We start from the raw sequence: 21,172 nt of genomic DNA, 5'->3' as shown, positions 1-21,172 counted from the left end.
CGACGATAAAATTAGAAACGATAAAATAAAATAACGATAGAATTAATCTTTTCGGTCGACGATAAAATACCATTTTATCGTCTTGTGTAAAAAATAACTTTTAAAAAGCTTATTTACATGTAATTATTTTTAAAATCTATATTATTAACTTCAATACAAAGAGAGGTAATTTTAGATATTTTACTCAGTTATCTAAAGTAATTTCTTAAGTTTTTGACTGCTTTTTTTGTTTAAAGTTATAAAAGGAAAAGCTCAAAACTGAGGACGACTAAAGGCAATCTAAAATGTCATTATCTTAACGGTCTCTGTTACGCTAGATATGATTCTGATCCAGAGATGCCTATTATGGTAAGTACAATAAACGTTTTTGTGTAGATTCAATTCAAATAGAAAAAAGTTTTGCAAATAGTCTCTTCGTTGTTTCTTGGTAGCAGTTTAAACTCAAAATTTAGTTTAGTTTGAGATATATTGAATTCTAATAGATGTACAACATAATGGAGTTGATGTCTGAAAATTTGTGTTCACCTGATCGGTGGATAGAGTACACACCAATAGAATTGCATCACTTTGATTGAACCATTTTTAATCCTCTCTTGGAAAACGTATATCGTCTAAGTCGTTAGACGAATTAATTCAGAAAGGAAGATGGCAATGTAGAATGTAGAATGAATGGGGGGGGGGGATTTATCATTGCGATCTTAAATATCTATTGTGTCCCCCTTCCTTGAGTTATAATATAAATATAACTGTTAGTAGTTGTTTTACTAGGGGGGAACCAGAGTATTTCCCATTCTCCTCTGACAACAGATGTTCTTCCTTTGAGGTATATATACCCTTCCACGGTTGGGGTTTGGCCCTCCGTGCCCTTCACAATCGAGGAGCTTATCTCCGGCTGAGGTACCCGTGACGTGGAGGTTGGAAGATCTGTCTCTATTTTCTCCCCCTGTTTAACTTGGTCTCTCCTTAGACTTGATACCGGTGTTTTCCCGAATCTATAATAGAGGATATCTCTTTCTCTATTGCCTCCTTGGATCTGAGATCAATTCCTATTGCGAGGATATGATCATTGCCTGGAAACTTATATGGTGAAATTTTGATAAAATAATTTAGTACACACTAAAAACACGGTATGTCGCTAGTGGTAGGAAAAATAATTTTTAGAGGTTACTCGTTTATTTAGTTGCCTGGGATATGCATATACAGGGTGTTTCCTAATTAATCTAAAAAATAAAAAATTGTTAGAAAACGAATTAAGGCGGTCTCTTAATAAGTATATTTATTTTTTTCTCGACAACCGTTTGATGAACAAGAAAAACTCAAAAGATTAATTTTGTTGAAAAAGGATGGTCAGTCAAGAAAAAAAATATATTTTCTTTAAAAAAACAGTGGTATACCATTTATGTTAAGCAAAAAAAATCTATTTTTAAATTTTAACACCCTGTAGATCAGAAAGGAAGTACTTTAGACCCAATGGTTATATAAAAATTGTTTTAAGAACACATGAGGAATCACACCATAATTTTTTTAGACTAATTCGAAAACACCCTGTATATTGTCAACTTGACAATGACTGCTGATAAATCAAAAAATACCTTTTCAGTGAAAAAAGCCTGATTTTCGCAGGAAAAATTCACAGTCCTTTACAAAGATGCAACCGGGGGGGCATTGAAAATGATGAATAAAAACGTAAAAATATGATTAGTATAAATTAGTATATGAGTGTATTACATACATATGTTTAAATAACGAACTTAACAAAAAACAACAGATTTAAAGATTCACTGAAAAAGTAGTAATGTTAACATTAAATATAACATTATCAATAATAATTATGCGATCGCACCTATCCGTAAAACAAGCAAGCAAAAAAACCTCGAAAAAAACAAAATAACATACAAAACGTCAGGTTAACATGATGACAGATCATGATCAATGACAGATAAAGAATTCTTACGGAAAGTTACACTTTACGATATAACTTTTTACCTGTTAAAGACAAACCCCGTTTAAACACAAAACTTTTTAATACCTACTACTGTATCTAAAAAGACTTTTTTTTTAAATTACTAAATTCTTAGCCACGCTTCTGTTTTCTTGGCTGTTGTGCGTCACGTCACAGATTAACAGGCCCACGTTTGCACCACAAGGCGATGCTGCAGACCACTAGGTAGACCGGTCGTAGAAATTTATGTTATACAACTTGTAGTCAATCTACACAAATATTATCAAAAACTTTTTTTCTTTTAAAATGTGTTCAGATTTTGTAAAAGTATAAGTCAAAATCGCAAAACTTAAATTTGATATGAGTTTCTTAGTTTTTTAACTAATATAGTGGCGGAATTACAAAAATTCCTTTTCAATGAAAATTAATGAGTTAAATAAAATAATTTAATAAATTACTAGCTTTTTTCTCGCGACTACGTTCGCGTTACACCTCGAATCGTTTATGCATTGATTTAAATGATTTTTTACTTCTTTATAGAGAGCTAGTGAGCATATAGATGTTTTTATTTTTCATCTTTTTTTATTTTCCTCCATTTAAGAGCACTAATACTCTCTTTATAGGTTATTTTTTATTCTTTGAAGGATAATTGAGGAAAATATATTTCGTTATGATGTCACTAAATAAACCCTTGTATAAAATTTTATACTGTCTGGTTTATAATGTTATAGTATTGCATTTTCGTACAGCAAACTTTCATTCCCTATTCTACTCCCAGGGTATAAATTTCATATTAATTCGCTTTACCTTTGTGCCAATTTTTATGTGTATAATCCAGAGGTCACCAAGTTTTATATAAATTTTTACTAACTTTACCCATTTGGTTGATGAATTTCAAAAATTTCTTCTAATTCTTTTTGTAGGATTTCATTCTTCTAGACCAAATAGTAAGGAATTTTCATACAACAAACTGTTCCGAGATAATTTTACTCTCTAAGAGGATGAATTAAAAAAAAAATCACTTTGTGTAGCTAATTCACTAATGTCGTTTAAACGAACCTTTGTGCTAATATTTATGTATCTAAAGCTGGCGGCATGAACTCACTCTAAAATATCTAAAAACGTAATATATAATCTAACTGACACACCACTGACAATGACAAATAATTTATTTCTGGAGGTATTGTGTGTAGGTGTTTTTTCAGGTATGTTTTAGAGTATTTAGTCGTTTTACACAAAAGAAATAGCCATTAAGCACTATAAAAATACTTCATAACAAAATCTACACATATATATATCTTTCATTTAAAAAAAAAGAATCATCAAGATTGGTAAAGCGGTTTCGGCGGGATGGATGCAACAAAAAAAAAAACCTTTGAGCTTTTATGTATGGATTTATTATATGTATGGATTTTATGTATGGATTAATTATTTTCCAACATATTTTACTTTGCAAATTTTTTATAAATATTCAGACTCACCAATATCGTACTCCACCGTGTCCAGCCTGTTTAGCCAAACGTAGGCCGATTCCTCTTCGGCGGCGTCGTGACCCTGGCTGGAAGGAAGAGTCTTGAAGACGCTCATCTGCGCATAGGAATAAGTTGACTGCGTAGCGTATGTGCGTATTAATCGATTCTGAAACTTTCTATCTCGTGTATAACATGTTACGCAAGTTTATTATTTTAATCTCGATTTTAAATAGATAAATGTGTGAAATGCCACCTGAATATCTTCCGCCATGACATGTTTTTACTTTTTTGTTATGGTAAAAGTGATTTAATATAAACTTTATTCAATAACGTATATTTTCCTCCATTTGGTGATTTTTTAATTTTAAGCGAAAATTAAGTATAACATTTTAGGAAAAAGAAACACTGTAATATTTAAAAGGAATAGAAGAAATTAGTCTTATTTTGAAAGGAAAATATAGAGAAAACTCTTTCTATACAAAAGTCTCTTTATACTAACCAGAACTCCGGTGACATATACGCGGTCTCACCGGAAACATTTACTTCGTTATTACTTCGCATAACTTGAAGAATATCTACTTTTAATAATGAACACTTCCGAAATACACCAGTAAAAACATTTATTATTTGAGATTAAAACTCAAATTAAATTATAAATATTAGTTACCTATGTTGTTATAGCTTTTATAGGCCTGTTTAACGACTTAATAAGTTACCTAGCGAAAAAATCTGTGCGCGTACCTACCACTATTGTTACAGGTTAATTCGTTAAAGAAATATGTTACACAAGTTAAAAACGCTAATGAGAAATTTTGGTATTTAATTTGTATTTTTGGCATTAGTATACAGACATTTGTCAGCGGTTTACTCCTTGTAGATAATCAAAAGTTTTTTTGATAAAATTTGCTTTTTATGTCAGATCATTTCTATGAAAAATTACATTAGATTTTTTTATTAAAGACGCTGAGTAATTAAAACATTGACTAATAAAGCTTGTCCACTTTAAATAAGGGGTCACTGAAATATCCTCCTTGGAGTGTTTGGGTTAAAGGGTGTATAATAAATTAATCGTTGTTTTATAATAAAACCATAAAACATTTATTTGTGAGTAAAAATAATGCAATGGTTGGATATCTCTCCTTTATAATTAGGTGACTAAAAATACACTAAAATTATTAGAAAAAAAATCTTGTACTTATTTAGTAATTACGTCAATATTAATTAATTGACTTTCTAGTCTATTTTATTTTATATACAAATATATTATTAAATTTTAAGCATTAAGTAATAAAACACTTTGTGGGGGGGCCCTCTTATATCGTAAGAGGTTACGAAATATACTCCTGGTTACACCCCTTACAGAAAACAGTGTAAGGGGTGTAAATAAATTGTATAATCACTGTTTTTTATAATAAAAACTATAAAACATTCCTTATTTGTGAGATTAAAAAAACAAAACAATGCATTGGTTAAAATAAGTACATTCAATACATATGTATGTGTTATAACATAATATAGCCATATACATACTATTATACTATTATTATTAAAATAATATGTGTGTAACATATTTATTTACCGAATTAACCTGTAACAGACATTTATATGCCCAGTATATTTTTGTTTAACAAACCAATCAGGAAAAATCCAAAACCTACCGTTATAGGAGGTATAAGATGATTAAACTTATATAATGACAACTACTTATCGGATAACAAATTAATTACTACTGTCAGCTAGTTCAGCTACTGTCTAGGTAGAATATACCTAGAGTACCTACACCTACCTATAATGTAGGTAGATTAAAGCTTATTTTGACGTTACCTCTCACTTCGGTGTCACAAAGCTGAATTTTTTCAGGGGATGGAAGTACAGTACATCACAGTACATGATATGGGAACCCTTATTCCGAAAGTAGTACAAAAATGAGACCGGGTAAAAAGGCACTATCATCAAAAATCGATATAATACCACCGTATAGAGTAAAAACAAATACTTATTTTTTGATCCAGTACACAATAAAGTCTTCGTAGGGAGTAATTTTTTATAATTATTTACAAAAAAAACACATTTCCATTAGCGCTTATATGACCAAAAAACTTTAAACATGAATAATCATTTCAATCATGCGAAAATTTGCTTTAAAATGGATTTTTTTAATATAACTTTCATTTAACGAAAAACGAAGGCCTAAATGAGAAAAAAACAATTTAAAAGTTTCGCTTATGTCTTGATTAAGGTATCAAAGCAAACCCCATATTTTTTGCTTTTAAACTAATAAAGATATATCAATAAACAATTAGCGATGTAATGGTTTTTGCGCGCGCTGGCCGACTGCCGCCGCTGCGTCGAGATTTCCTATACCCTTGTATATATGACGTCATGGTGTGGCAAATGTAGCATTTTAATTTGATTTGGGCTCCCTTATATAGGATAACAGAAACATTTTCAATGTTAAAATTTTGATTTTTATTGAATTTGGGCCTGCGTTTGCAAATATTCGTTTGTTTTTTAATTTTCTGTCTATCTAAATTTTAAATATCATAGTCAGAAATAGTTTTATTATTTATTAACTGTAAAAATGGTGTTTTCTTGTTGTGTTGTGCAAAACTGCAAAAATGTACGTGTTTCCAAAAGACGATAAGGTATGTATCTTAGAATAAAAGAAAACTATATGGTATGTATTCGTTGTTTGATTTTTTTTCGTTCGCTTTAAAATCTATAAATCTCGGTCTATTCATTAGACAGCCAGTCGACCGATCATTTACATGAAACTCTGTAAAATTAATAAAAAAATAAATTGTAAAATATATATATATATATATATATATATATATATATATATATATATATATATATATATATATATATATATATATATATATATATATATATATATATATATATATATATATATATATATATATATATATATTCTTATGTTTTATTAAAGTTACTCTGATATACTAATATATCAGTGTAACTTTAAAAATAAATCCTATGAATTCAAATATAAACATTAAAAACATTTACAGCAGAAAAGGCGAAGGCGCTGGGTTAAACGTAGTCTCCACTAAAAACACGGCGGGGCGCTTTGACCCAAAATTTTACTATTAAGTTTCATATCTATCTTAATAGTAGATTATTTTCTTTTATCTATGGATATGATCATGATCCTCCACCCTGGAGTTGATGACTTGCCAACTCGCTGTCCTTGCATTGGAATTCTGAGCCTGGCAAGCTCAAGGCTTAGCAGATAGATGGTATATTTCCCCTTGCTTCCCGGCAAAACGACCGTGGTGGCGCCCTATTTTTTTCTCTCTTAAGTGCACCCAGTCCCGATCCTTACCAATTCTTAAGCTTAAGTACAACTTATAGATAGGAACTATCGAAAACAAGAAATAGCCATCTTATCTGATAGTCAAGCAGGGTTAAAAGCGATCAACTCAGTATCAATCAATTCGAAATTGGTCAAAGAATGCATAAAGAAGCTGAATAAATTAGGCAAAGAAAACTTCCAAAGTCCTTCTACTCTGGGTGCCTGCGCACCAAGGGATAGAAGGCAATGAAAAAGCAAATGATCTAGCTAGAATAGGAGCGAAGACTCCACTAACTGGACCAGAACCGTTCTGCTTCCCAAGTGGTAACCAACTAAAGGCGGAACTCAAGAACTTGGAAAACTCCATCAGCAACCCGGAATGGGAATCTCACAACGGTCTAAGACACTCGAAGAAGCTTCTGAGGGCTTACGACCAAGAAAAATCAAAGATCTTGGGATTGTCACGGGGTTTTTAACAGGACACTGTCTCCTCAATGAACACCTCAGTAGATTGAAACTAAGAAGAAACGGCGAATGCAGATTCTGTGGGGAAAATGGGGAAACACCAGAACACCTTATCACTGAGTGTGCCGAGACGACAACCATTCGTGCCATGAACTTTGGTACGACTGATATTGAAGATGGAGAACTACCCTCTGTAAAACCGTCCGAGATACTGGCTTTTGTCAAAGCCCTGGGACTGTATGATGAGTTTTAACTCAAGAAAGAGGGACACAATAGATCTGTAAGGTCGCAGTGATTAACCCCCTTCCCACTCATTCTAAATTCTAAGCTTAAGTGCCATTTCTACCAACCAATCCACCGAATACGAACGATTAGAAAAATGCCCACCCGAAAGTGTATCCCTACAAAACGCAGCTGACCCGCATGTTGTGGACCGTTGCGTTGCAATTCGCCCGCTACACTACTTTATCCAGCATCGCCTCTGGGGACAATGTGACTCATGGCATATCTTGAAAGGTCGAGCTTTGTTTTGATCTTCGTTTACAGTTGCTTCTTTCATCCCAGCATTTTCAAAAATTTTAAAATGCGATGTTTTTGATTTTATTTCTCATCGTAAGAAAAATTCATAAGCTGGAAAATTTTAATCCAAAAATATTTAAACCAATTACCATTTTAGCAGACATACTTGTTGGTACTTTTATATCGTACATATTTTTTGACTAAGTCAAAAGCATTTAACTAACTAAACGTGGACTTATGTTTTTTGGGATAGACCACGATACGCCTCGATGAGTGCTTAATAGCACTCTAATGTAGATCTAATGGCTATTTTGTACCGTATTGTCGAAGCGATGGTTATGAAATGAAGATCGCTGTCATTTTATATGTAAAATTGTATGGAGATTGTCATCGATCGTCATTTCCAAGCCAACTGGATGCTGTTTTTTTCGATGTTACGGTATTTTTGTATGGTTGAAAATGGTTTCCTGCTATACAGGGTGGTCCGAACTGTATTCCGGAAGCTGCAGCCTTCCGAACTTCAGCAGCATATTCTGCACATAAAAATAAGTAAAAAAGTTCATATAAATGTATGTCCGAAAATGCTTAGTTTTGGAGATACAGGGTGTAGAAGTTTCATTTTCATTTACATTTTTTCCAAATATTTTTTGAAGTAACGTCAATATTTGGATGAAAATTGGTGTCTAGGAGTTTTTTGACATGAGAAATTTGATTTTGATGTCAATATGACTCCTACTTATAGAGGGCGCCACCTACATATTTTTTAACTGGTTTGAAGACTAATAACTTTTCGTCCGTACCTGTATAAAAGTACTGAGTAAAAAAATATACATTTACGACGTTTTGTACGTAAAAAAAGTCTCTTGGTAAAAATTGCTACGACTAATGGTTCTTGAGATATTTTGAATTGACATTATCAATACTTTTCCTCACTGATATAAATTAAACATGTTGACTTCAGTTATTAGACTGAAATCATAAATTTGAAATGTTTTTGTGCTAAAAGTTTAACAGAAACTGTTTTATCAACATTTTTTCGAAGAAAAATTGATGATTAATTAAAAAAAAACAAAAAGTTCCCAAATTTATCATTTCAGTCAAATCATTTATCTACCCAACACTTTTATTTTTTGTCAATAATGACATGTATTGCCCTATTTCCATTCTAAATATCTTGAGAACCGTTACTCGCAGCGATTTTTACCGAGAGACATTTTTTACGTAGAAAATCACGGAAATGTATATTTTTTCACTCAGTAATTTTATACAGGTACGGACGAAAAGTTATTACTCTTCAAAATAGTTAGAACACATGTAAGTGGCGCCCGCTACAAATAGGAGTCATACTGATATCAAAATCAAATTTCTCATGTTAAAAAACTCCTAGTTACCAATTTCCATCCAAATATTTACATTACTTCAAAAATTATTTGGAAAAAATCGAAATAAAAATGAAACTTCTACACCCTGTATCTCCGAAACTAAGCATTTTAGAACTTATATTTATACGAACTTTTTTACTTATTTTTATCTGCAGAATATGCTGCCGAAGTTTCCGGAATACAATTCGGACCACCCTGTATATGACCAGATTCGAATACTTTTATACCGGTATCTTTCTTTGAAATACAATTGTGCTTAGACCCATTGGAGCTTTAACTCTGTATTGTGAATATATTGATTAAATCTTCAGTTAAAGTTTTGTATTTTCCATTACCGAAAATTTCAAAGAGTGTGTTAAAGTCAAAATTACATACTACAGCCGGCCGGCGCGCGGCGTCTAGATTCTTCACTATTTGCGAGAGGGTTAGCATTAACTCCATCGTTCATGTTGGTCTAATCCGTGTTGCTCTGGTTATATTGAGACAAGAAAATTTAAACCAAATTGAGCTTTGATTTTGCATTGCCATTTTGGCCTACGAAACAATAGATTCATAAGCTATCATGGATTTCACAATAGTATTATACATCCACATTGTTACTCTAAGCTTAGTCTTATTTCAGAAAAAAAAAACTTCTTAGTCTTATTTCCTGATAAAAATTATACAGCCATGTTTTTGGAAGGAAAAAAGACCGTCTTCCTTTTTTAGGTTGACATAATACTATAGAGAATGGTGTTTGCATCTTTTTTTTCTATTTAGCATCTGTCTTCTATTTTGCAACTATTTAATAACATAATGTCTGTCTAATGTGTTCTTTCATAACTTATTTGTTACTTATTTATTTATAGTACTATATTCATTCTTATCTTGATATTGCCCATGCCACATCAGAGCCACCCTTCCTAGTTGGTAAGAGCGAAGAATTTGAAATCAACTTCAAGCTAACAGAAACGTACAGTTCACCTAATATAAGATATCTAACACCGCAACAAAGAAATTGCAGATTTGATAACGAGCCACTGACAAACAATATTCCAGTTTATAGTAAAAGCATTTGCTACGTCGAATGCAGATATAGAATAGCAGTGAAAACATGCGGATGTAAACCTTTCTTCTATAACTTTTTGGGTAAGACTTATGTTTTACTTTATGTAGATATACAAAATATCGTTCGCAGAGCTTGCATTAAGACCTTCTGGAGAACTACAGTATATAAAGGGTAGTTTTTTTGCACATATTTAAGTTTTATAATAAAATCTTTATTAAAAGTGCTGGTAATATGTCACCCAAAATACCGGAAGGTGCGAGTTAGCAGCAATTTTAGCATCTTTTTTCAAATCCACTTGTGCTTGCTTGCAGATTTAAATCATTTGAAAAAACTTGTGTATTTTAGGAGTAAATTAAATAGTTTTTAGTCACTTTATTTTAGTTTTTTAGGATACTAATTTTCCTTTAAGCATTTCTTATTAATTATTCTTATTAACCGTTCTGGTTCGTTATATTATAGCTTATAAATTTTTATTTTAGGTGGCAAAGTGTGTAATATCAAAGGATTAGTTTGCTTGTCTCAAATACACCATTTGTTTAATCAATCGCTTCAGACTCTTGATTGTGCTTGCCCACAGCCTTGTGACTTAATTGTGTATTTAAAGGACACTCCGCAATTAACAAAATGGTAAGATATAATAATGTATAAAATTTAATTACTTAATAATACATATAATAAAATTAACCTTTCGGCGGTCGCGCTGTATTTTTTACTTGAAAGGTCGTGCGCGGACTCTGAGTCCGCATGCTAAATTCAAGTGGTCTTAAGCGTTACTAGTAGTATAAAGACAAAAAATAATATGATAATCAAATTAGCAACTCTTTATTGACCTGCTTCATTACAAATAACAAACATAAAATATATAGGTAACATAAAACACAAACAAATAAATTTTGCTTGGTGGGAGCAAAATACCTCACATTACATTTGCAACATTGCAGTCAATCCCCAAACAGTTTGCTTTGTATTGTTGATTTCTAAACGTTGTGTCGTGATTGATGAAACCTTGCTACAGAAACATGGTTTTTGAATGGTGATTAATACGTTTTTTCTGCAACATTGCAACAAAGATTCAAATGAAAGATCCGCGCAAGTTAATAATAATTAATAATATAACAAATATACCATAAGATCGAAAAAAACGGCGTCTTGTCGGCTTGGAAATGAATATCGATGACATTTTTTTTGAACAGCGATTTTCTCTTCATAGCCATCGCTGACGCCTTTTTTTCGATCATACGGTATAAGTTAGTTTGGTATCACGTTTTGCTTTTCCAATGAGATTTTAATGAATGTAATTACCTGTAAATGTAAGTATAATTTTATTATTATGTGTGTTTTAATAATGCTTAGCCATGAATAAGTACCTAATATAACAAATTTGCTTTAGTTTGTTTTTAAGCTAAATTTTATGTTTTAGGTTAGCTTTTAGCCAACTGAAAATTGAAGTAGATAGATAAAACCAGGATACGAGTATATCAATCTAATGATAAAATCACAAATAATATTCAGTATTAATTATTCTCGATAATATTTTTTTAATGATGTTATAATCATTTGAAATTTTTAAAATAAGGATATCAAGGGGCCTCAAAGATTAATGAAATGATTGGATAGATTTCAAAACTTTACCGAAGAGGAATTTGAAACCATAAATAAGGTAATTAATTCAATATGCGAAGACAAAATATGAAAGATCCAAAAAACCAATTAAAATATAAGTTTGCTTTTCCTTGTACATATATTTAATGTTATACTTTTCTTTTGTATTTTTGAATAAGAAATATATAATAATGTTTATATTGTACCTATATACCTATTTTGTATTATTTCAGACATTCAACTTTAAGATTTTTTTTTTAGAAATTCGACTCAGAGGTCAGAGTTGAGTAATTCCTTATTTAATAAGCAGCCGAAAAGATCAGTAAGTTCTCAGTACTTGACACTATTTTTGATATTTTTGAAACAAGTTTTTTTCAATTTGTTTGACAAATTCGACTTTCTTGGTAGAGATATATTTACCGAGCATTATTAATTTTTCTAAGTCAATGGATATAGAGATATGCATATTTTTATCAATATTGTTTATGTTTTTCGTCAATACAATATTAGTAAAAGTATATTATACCTATCTGAAAGTCTACAATTTAATACCCATTAATGTTTCTGTTGCTTATAACCTATTACTGATATGTGTATTACTGATATGATATTGTTAACATAAAATTGCAAAAAATTGCTAATGTTCGCAAGAATAAACTGTTTCATTAATTTGATAAGTAAATATTAAAAAAATAATTTTTATATTTACTTTCCGACAAATGAAATGGTTTTTTATTGCGAACATTATCTATTTTTCGCTATATTATTTTAGCAATAAGTCAGTTAATAAGTTATAACAAAATAGAAAGTTTAATGGATAATAAGTTTTGAAATATAGGTACAATATAATTTTACCAATATTGTATTGACGTAAAATTAATAATATTGCTAATACATCTCAAATTAGTACTTCCTTGAACGTTACAATAACAACGTTACAATAATAATGTGAAATGTTCTCACGAGGTTGTGACAAGGTTTCGACAAACTTGTATCAATATTATTTTTTTTAACCTTGCACTGCAATGTTATTTGGCGGAGGATTAAGCTACCCAGCCACCTTGCATAAACCTTCCTACAATGAAAAAAGCAATGTTACACCTTGCTTTGCGAAGTTTTGGCAATGTTCCAGCAATAAATTTTGCTTGTTGGGATTATTCAAAAACAAAAATAATGAAAAAATCAATCCGTAGAACAGTGATTACAGAACATTTGTTTGTGCTCAAAACATACGAAACTTTGACACTGTACACAGGAGTAATGTCTCTGTTTTTCCACCAATCACAATTCTGTGCCGATCGTCTGGTAATACTGTATTCAGTGCTTCAGAATGTGAAATTTATTTTTCTGGATCAAAATTTATTTCGGGCCCTTGCCTTTCTATAATTTATAAATCCATCGTCATGTTCGGTAGTTAATTCGCCATCTTCATTCAAACAGTCTTGCATGAGCCGTTGCAATCATTGTTGCTTTGCCTTATATGAGTACATCGAAACAATAATACTTATTTAATAAAAAAATATCGATTGTTCCCGTCTTTTATCAAAATTTACTAATTTTCAATTAAAACAAATCAGTAAAATAACTTACCTTGTTCGATATTATAAATTATTGACGTAAAAAGACTGAGACTCCGCATATGAGTATAAAAAGACACTAACTACACTAAACGATGTGCAAACGTACACTTCTCATAAAATATGCCGAGTCAGGAAGATACTAAGCGGCGGCGGCGCAGCATCTGATGTTTCCAGATTTTCGAAATATCTTGAAAATAGGTAACTCCGATCTCCGAAGGGTTAAATTACTCATACCTTTAATCATATGAATCCATTTATGCATACATTATCGTTGTTTAAATAATGTCTTTTTATTATTTAATTGTATGATAGGTTTGAATAAATATTTATTGTATTCTTAACTAAATATTAGGATTACTAGGTATTATAAAGTGAAGTAAATTATTTAAAAATAAGGGGAGGTAGAGTCGTAACGATAAATTTTTAGGAAGAAATAACCAGTATTTTCTCATTAAATCTATTGCTTTTTTACTATTCTTGAAAACTGTACGTTTATTTTAGGGAAACAGGATTTTTTGGAGAAAGAATAACATTTAGATGGGGATTGCTCTCACCCACAACGAAGTATCATAGAAAGGTACTGTTCGGATTTCAAGATCTAATTGGTGAGTTCTATACAGGAAAAATAACGGATTGTGTGGACCAAAAAGTGATATAAAACATGTTTAAAAAAACGTAAATTTTATTTTTATATCTAACTTGTCATTTCTATAATTTTTGAATTAACTTGCAGGTCCGTGATGCATCACAAGATATCTTCTTAATTCAAAATTGTTCGAAATTTTTGTCTTTGAATATCAGAAAATTTATCATAATTATTGCCTTTTTAACATTTTTAAGAGCTTAATAGTCTAGTCAAATTGTGTTAAAAAGCCTCTGAGGGAAAAGTTTAGGGGTAGTTCTGATTTCTTCTAACTGTTATGCTTTTGGGGATGCTGAACTAGAATCTGAGGTTTGCTAACAAAATTTCGCGACGGAACATATAATGAGCAAGAAAAATACGAATGGAGGGTGCGAGTGGAAAAGCACATAAAAGGTTCTCGTTCCAGTACCAAACAATGTGAATTCTAACCGGATTCCATAACGGTACATTTCTTACAAATGCATGAAATGCTGTGAACTGTGAACGCAATTGTGAAGGAAAGAATTATGAATGTAATATTATAACAGTACCACAAATTAACTACAAACAGTACTATATTTTAAGATTTTTTGTTGCAACATAAGATTTCTGTCATGTATATGTTAGGGTTAAAGTCCGATATCCGGTTAATGTCGACATTAGCAGGTTAATTTTGGGTTTAGTTTTGTTTTTGGTTGTTTTGTTTTGTGTTATTCTCGAGATTAACTATTAATTGGTATTGCACCTTAACCGTAACATTTACATCCGGTATTTTCGGTAAAAAAATCGTTTTTGAAGTGATAGATCAAAATACCCTAATTTTGGAAAAGCGCTAGAGCTCAATCGGATTGTCTGAGGAAAAAAAAATATTGTCGGTGAAATGTGTTAAACTATTAACTCCATTATACCTTATTTTTACAAGAGAGAAAAGAAACGGTACAAAAAGTATGTACATATCGTCGGCTTTATGACGAAAACGCGTATCTCGATTTTTGGCGATTTTGAGATATCAACGTCATGACATATTTTAACATAGCGAATTTGCGCATCTCAATATTGTACTTTTTTCATTTAATATTCGTTTAAAAATTTGCCCCATCTCAAATACTACAATTCTTCGTTATGACGAACAGACGTATGTTGAGATAGGGCTTTTTGTTATATCAATTGTTATACCAATTGTTATACTACAAGAAAAATGGAATTTGAGATAGGTCCTTTTGTTTTAAATTATGAAAATGGATGCGAGAGAAAATCACACCATTCTACCCAATTATTTTCTGATGGTTGCTTGGGATAAAATAAAACTTCTATCATGGCAGCAGCTCTCTTTTACAGTGTGATTTTAAGTATGTTTTTTTTGCCAAAAACCATTGTTAGGATGAGCTAGACTTAGCTGTGTCGCTGCACATAGCTGTATCGGGTATGCAAAAGATTGTCCGAGAATAAATGGCCGAAGGAAAATTGATCGAAAGCAAAACAACGAAACGAAAATTGCCCTGATGGAGAATTTCCCGAAATAATAATTTCCCTTAGAACATTTTAGCGAACCAAAAACTTGCGTCCAATAGTTTTCAACTCATTATCATTGTCAGGCCATTGGCATTTTCATCCCTGTCAATTTTTGGAAAATTTTATTTATCGTGCCTATCATCATCCAGCATAAATACGTAGAATGGAAGTCGAATTTGTTATCATTGAACAGGGAAAACAGAAACTCTCAGTTACTCCACAGTTATTTGTATCAAAAAGGCACGAATGAAGAAACATGTTTTTTTTTGTTTAGTTTGGTTTTTATTAAACGGACAGTGTGCTTAAATGCCCTGTATTAATGCCCTCAATTAACTAAATAATTACTAAAAATATATTATTTAAAAAATGTATTTTTGTATAAAAAACAATATTATTAAAATAAGCTACATAAGAGTATTTTAATTTATTATTGTCTTTGCTTCTGGAATGAAAATTATCTTTGTTTTCACTTGATCTAATCCAACGCGAATAAAAGTATTTAAAAATATTTGTTTTTGATTTTTTGGTGATTTTCAATTTTTTTCTTGTATGTGTGTATTATATTTTCTTGTATGTATTCCATAATGTGAATATTGTATTATTTTTTTCCTTATTAAGAACACTTTACTATCATTTTTAAATTTATTTTACATGGGCGTATGTATACTATTCGTTCGGAAATAAATGTATTATTATTATAACAAAAAGGCCTATCTCTATTAAACAACTAAAAATAAATTATTTATTAGAATTTACGCTCAATTTATCTTCAGAACGTTTTCTCAATGTCTCCGTGTAAGTGTTAATACAAAAACACTATTAAAAATTAAAGACTTTACATTTATTGGCCAAATAAAGTAAGTGATTTTCTTTAAATTGCTCTCCTGAAAAATAGCAAAAATCGAGATACGCCTTTTCGTCATAAAGCCGACGACATGTATCAAATATATTCATGCGTTAATATGATAAAGAGATAACAATATTTGTTGGGGAATAACAAAACTCAATATTTCGTTAAAATTTTGACGTGAAAAGGATTTATTAAACGTATTATCTAATCAAAGTCAACAATGGAGTTAACAGATTAACACGTTTCGCTGACGATACAAAGAACTGAATTTGTAGGAAATTTCGTCTAATTTTAATTTTATATCATTTCAATTTATGGTGCAGCCATCCTCACATATTTAGATAGTGTTGTCTATTGTTGGCTATGAGGGTCCAAGTTATCCCTGCTAATTTACCTACTAATATCATGGTCCCATCTCAGGTTCAGCCTTCTTCTAGGTCTCTTAATTCCTCGTGGGTACCATGCTGTAATTCTTGCCAGGTGTCTTGCCCATTGCCACTTGAGGGATGATGACATCTTTTGCCTGGGTCTTCACTGGTCTCCACTTTATTCTTTAACGGTCTTTCTTACTTATTCCCAGCATATTTCGTTCCATTGTGCGTTGTGCGACCTGTAGTTTCCTTTTAATGTCCGTTTTAAGTGTCCAAGTTTCGCGTGCATAGGTCATGCCTGGTAGTACACATTGGTCGAATGTTTTCTTCTTTAGATAAAGTGGCATTCTAGATTTGAATATGATTGGGTTTCTTTGAAAATTGAATTTTATATAAGAGGCATTATTTCTAAAAAAGTATATTTTTGTAGTTACAAACAAAAAACCGCAAAAACGACAGTTATTTTAACTTATTTTTCATTTTTAAACTTTATTTAGCTCGACCCGTAGGATATTTATTATTTATTTGTTTGGGTCAAAATTAGAAATTGAAATTTAAGTACCTTCCTGTTGTCAGATTGATCTGAAATTTGGTACACACCTTTAGTTCCGATGACAATACAATATAGTAATATCAATAACATTGTAAATCTAAGATGGACGCCGGTACAAAATGGCGGATTTCATATTTTTCCACAACCCCCTCAATATGGGTATCAAATGAAAGAGCTACACTAGTAGAATAATGTGATTATGACAAAATTTAAAATCCAAGATGGACGTCGTTACAAAATGGCGTATTAGGTGAGGGCATGAGTAGTCGTGTCCAGAACAGTTGTGTCCAAGATTGTGTGACGTTAGAAGGACAGATAAAAAAAATAGGTGATGAATTTGTGAAAATGTTGCGGTCCAACATTGACTTTACAAAAGGATTGGTAAATGGTGCTATAGGCCACATTACAGAAATTGTTTGGCCTCAGTTCCGTCGAACCCAAATGTACGAAACAGATGTACCATCAGTTTGGATTGACTTTGGCAGAGACGGCATACACGTTATACACCCGAAAGCCATACAGTTTCCAGCAAAATTCAATTATGGTACGGCTGAAAGAAGGATGTTACCCTTAATTTTGTCATGGGCATCCACCGTCCATAAAATGCAGGGCACCACAGTCGACCATGCAGTAGTGTATTTGGGCTCAAAATTGTTTGAGGAAGGGCAAGCATACGTGGCTCTAAGTCGAGTCAAGTCTCTGGAAGGGCTATGTATTGAGGAATTAGATTGTGTAATAAATTATCAGGTAAAAAACCATGTAATAATGATGCACTAAATGAATTAAATAGAATCAGGAATATTCGGTAGGCATTTCCGTTAAATACTAAAAACTAGAAAATAAAAAATCGGTAAAAAAACTTTTAAGTTAAACGGTTTTATCTTATGTGCACTGAAAACTAGAAAATAATAATAACCATTAGGTATTTTGAACTTCTAGTTCAGAAATATTTTAGTACTAGGCAGAATAGCTTTTAGGCATATTAGACTAAAATAAAAACGTGGCCCCTCTGAAATCCTACCTATGGCATAGCATATCTTTATACTTTGGTAGATCATGAGCTCGGCGTTCGCTGGTGAAGCCGCCACGGCTGGTTATTGATTGTCAAAATCTCCAGTTACGATTATAGTAAGTCGATGCAATCCACACTTAGTATAGAAGAAAGTATTACAGCAATAGTTAATGGGCCCCAGATTTTATTTTATGATAATAATATCTTTAAAAAAATTGAATTTTAAAATATAAGAGGCATTATTTCTAAAACCTAGTATATTATTGTAGTTACAAGCAAAAAACCGCAAAAACGACAGTTATTTTAACTAATTTTTCATTTTTTTCTAATGTTCCCTCACGAAATTTAGTTAGAAAACTTCAGATTCGGCTTCAGTGCTCCAGATAACATAAAGCACGAATAAATAGATAAATCAGAACTTACTTTCCCACCAAAGATTCAAATTGACTAGACTGCAAATAGAACCAGAAATTAGGTGACTCAGGGTAAAACACTCATTTGCGTAGTATTCCAAATCAATTAAAGTACAGGGTGGGTCAAATTCGACGCTTTTAAAGGGAAACGCTTTTAAATAGAAACACCCTTTTCTATAGGAGATAGACGAAAACTAATATCGGTGTCTGAAGCTCAATTTTCATCAAAAACATAATGGTGAAAACCGCACATCAATATCTGTTACCGTTTCGGAGTTACGGGGTGTTTTTCAAAAATATGCATTTTTAACAAATCGCTGTAACTCTTTTGCCATGGAAAATTTTGTATTTCTATGAAAACATTTCCAAAGCACCTTTTTACGTAGAATTTAATGGTTTAAGTATAATTTTTTTAAAATTAATAATTTAAGAGTTATCAACAGAAAAATTGATTTTTTATTTGGGACACCCCCTATATTTATAATTAACTAAAAATAATTTAAAATTACCTTTCCAAAAATATAGCACACTTGATATTTTGTTATAATCCCCTTCGAAATACAGAATTTTTAAAAGTTCGCCACTTTTAACTAGAAGGCTTTGGACCCCTTATTGATGATATGCCCTTAATGGAACTCGAAAACATATTTTTCCAGCAAGACGACGCACCGCCTCTGAACGCTAAAGTTATCAGCAAATTTTTGCAGCCAATTTCAAGAATAATTGAATAGCTAATCAAGATCCCAGCCGTTGGCCGTCGAGGCCGCCTGACTTACTGCCTATGGATCTTATCCTATGGACATATTTGCGGAAGAATAAAGGTTCCTTATTCTTCCGTATAATCTAGACAAGAATTAGAAATACTTAGCAGTTATGAGAGGGTATCTTTTACCCCTACTGAGTTAATGAATTCCGCAAGAAATGTTCAAAAACTGCCCCGTCTGTCCATAACAGAAGACGGTCGATATGTCGAACACCTGTAGCAAAATCTCATGTCTTGGTTTGCTATTTATTTTTATTGTTATTAGATATAGTTTAAATGTGTTGATGCTGGTTAAATATATTTTAAATTGTTATAAAATTCTGCATCTCTCATAGCAAGTATTATTTTCGTTTTAATTGATGCTCACAGCTAGATTTTTTTGCATTGCAGCCGGTGCCGTTCAAAGCCTACTTATTTAAAGCGGGCGAATTTTTATATACTCTATATTTCAAAGAGGAATCGAGCAAAATATTAAGTATGTTATATTTTTGGAAAGGTAATTTTAAATTATTTTCAATAAATTAAAAATATACAAGGTGTCCCATATAAAAAATCAAATTTTCTGTTGATAATTCTTAAATTATTAATTTTAAAAAAGTTATACTTAAACCATTAAATTCTACATAAAAAGGTGATTTGGAAATGTTTTCATAAAAATACAAAACTTTCCATAGCAAAAAAGTTACAGCGATTTGTAAAAAATGCATATTTTTGAAAAACCCCCCGTAACTCCGAAACGGTAACAGATATCGAGATGCGGTTTTCGGCATCATGTTTTTGACAAAAATTCAGCTCCAGACACCGATATTAATTTTTGTCTATCTCCTATAAAAAAAGGTGTTTCCATTTAAAAGCGTCGAATTTGACCCACCCTGTACATTTATGTTGTAAATATAGGATGATAAATTCTATTTTATTCTCCACCTACTTGCATGCCACTGAATGTTTTATTGGTCTTTAATATCAAGCAAAATACTCAATTTGATAAATTTGATACTTCTCCCATAAATATTTTCGATGCGGGTCTCTAAAGGAGGGTCATCTTCCATGTCTTTAATAGAGGTACTTTAATCATGAATTACCATCCAACATTTTTGTTAGTATTAAGAGATAAAATATTATGCTATTAATATTTGGTCTACGCAATTTGGTGTTTGTATCAAAAACCTTGTTAAAAATATAAGTTTATTTATCTATTAATAATTATATTTTGCAGTGTCTTTTGGTGGAATTTTATCCCTTTTCTTAGGAATGAGCTTTATTAGTGTAACTGAATCAGTATTCTTACTACTCGACTTTCTATATCAACATCTAGTTAAAAAGAAAGTGTAAAAAATATATGTGATGATAATTTGTTATTATATTCTAACCAGCATTTAAATAAAAATTTATTAAAAAATATTCTGCCTTTTATTCTATTTGGCTATAGATTGAGAGCCAAAAAATTACCAACAAATTGAAAGTTACTATGGAATTAGCATACCCAATCACTAAAAAAAATATATATACACGGTGGCCCATCGAAAACGCACCGCAAGGCATAACGGCCAGAGTAATTTTTTTGTCAGAAAATTCAAAAACACGTCAATTTTGTTTGTGAGGGGGACAACTTTTGCCCTAAAAATGATTACAAAATCTTTAACCCTCTAAGCGGGGGTGTCATCTCCCAACTTTTTTCAAATGGGAAGGGGGTCAAGTGGCGCCGCAATGAAAAGAGCTTTCTAATCTCTATATTTCCCCGTTTCGT

At 31.4% G+C, this 21,172-nt stretch overlaps 1 protein-coding gene across 1 annotated transcript in view; it reads left to right on the top strand.

Annotated features, from left to right (window-relative positions):
* Positions 1–20,790, top strand: part of LOC115875198 (sodium channel protein Nach-like) — a 41,426-nt gene extending 20,636 nt beyond the window's left edge. Inside the window, exons 4-8 of the mRNA XM_030890602.1 lie at positions 237–348; positions 9,948–10,227; positions 10,627–10,774; positions 13,831–13,934; positions 20,642–20,790. Of these exons, the coding sequence (XP_030746462.1) occupies positions 237–348; positions 9,948–10,227; positions 10,627–10,774; positions 13,831–13,934; positions 20,642–20,757 (760 nt within the window). The 3' untranslated portion in view covers positions 20,758–20,790. The remainder of the gene's footprint in view (positions 1–236; positions 349–9,947; positions 10,228–10,626; positions 10,775–13,830; positions 13,935–20,641) is intronic.
* Positions 20,791–21,172: the final 382 nt, after the last annotated feature.

Source organism: Sitophilus oryzae, unplaced genomic scaffold (genome assembly GCF_002938485.1).
Source record: "Sitophilus oryzae breed Bouriz unplaced genomic scaffold, Soryzae_2.0 scaffold_1353_pilon_pilon, whole genome shotgun sequence".
Lineage (NCBI taxonomy): Eukaryota > Metazoa > Arthropoda > Insecta > Coleoptera > Curculionidae > Sitophilus > Sitophilus oryzae.
The sequence above is the reverse complement of the archived record's forward strand: the minus strand, read 5'-3'. Positions and strand labels throughout refer to the sequence as shown.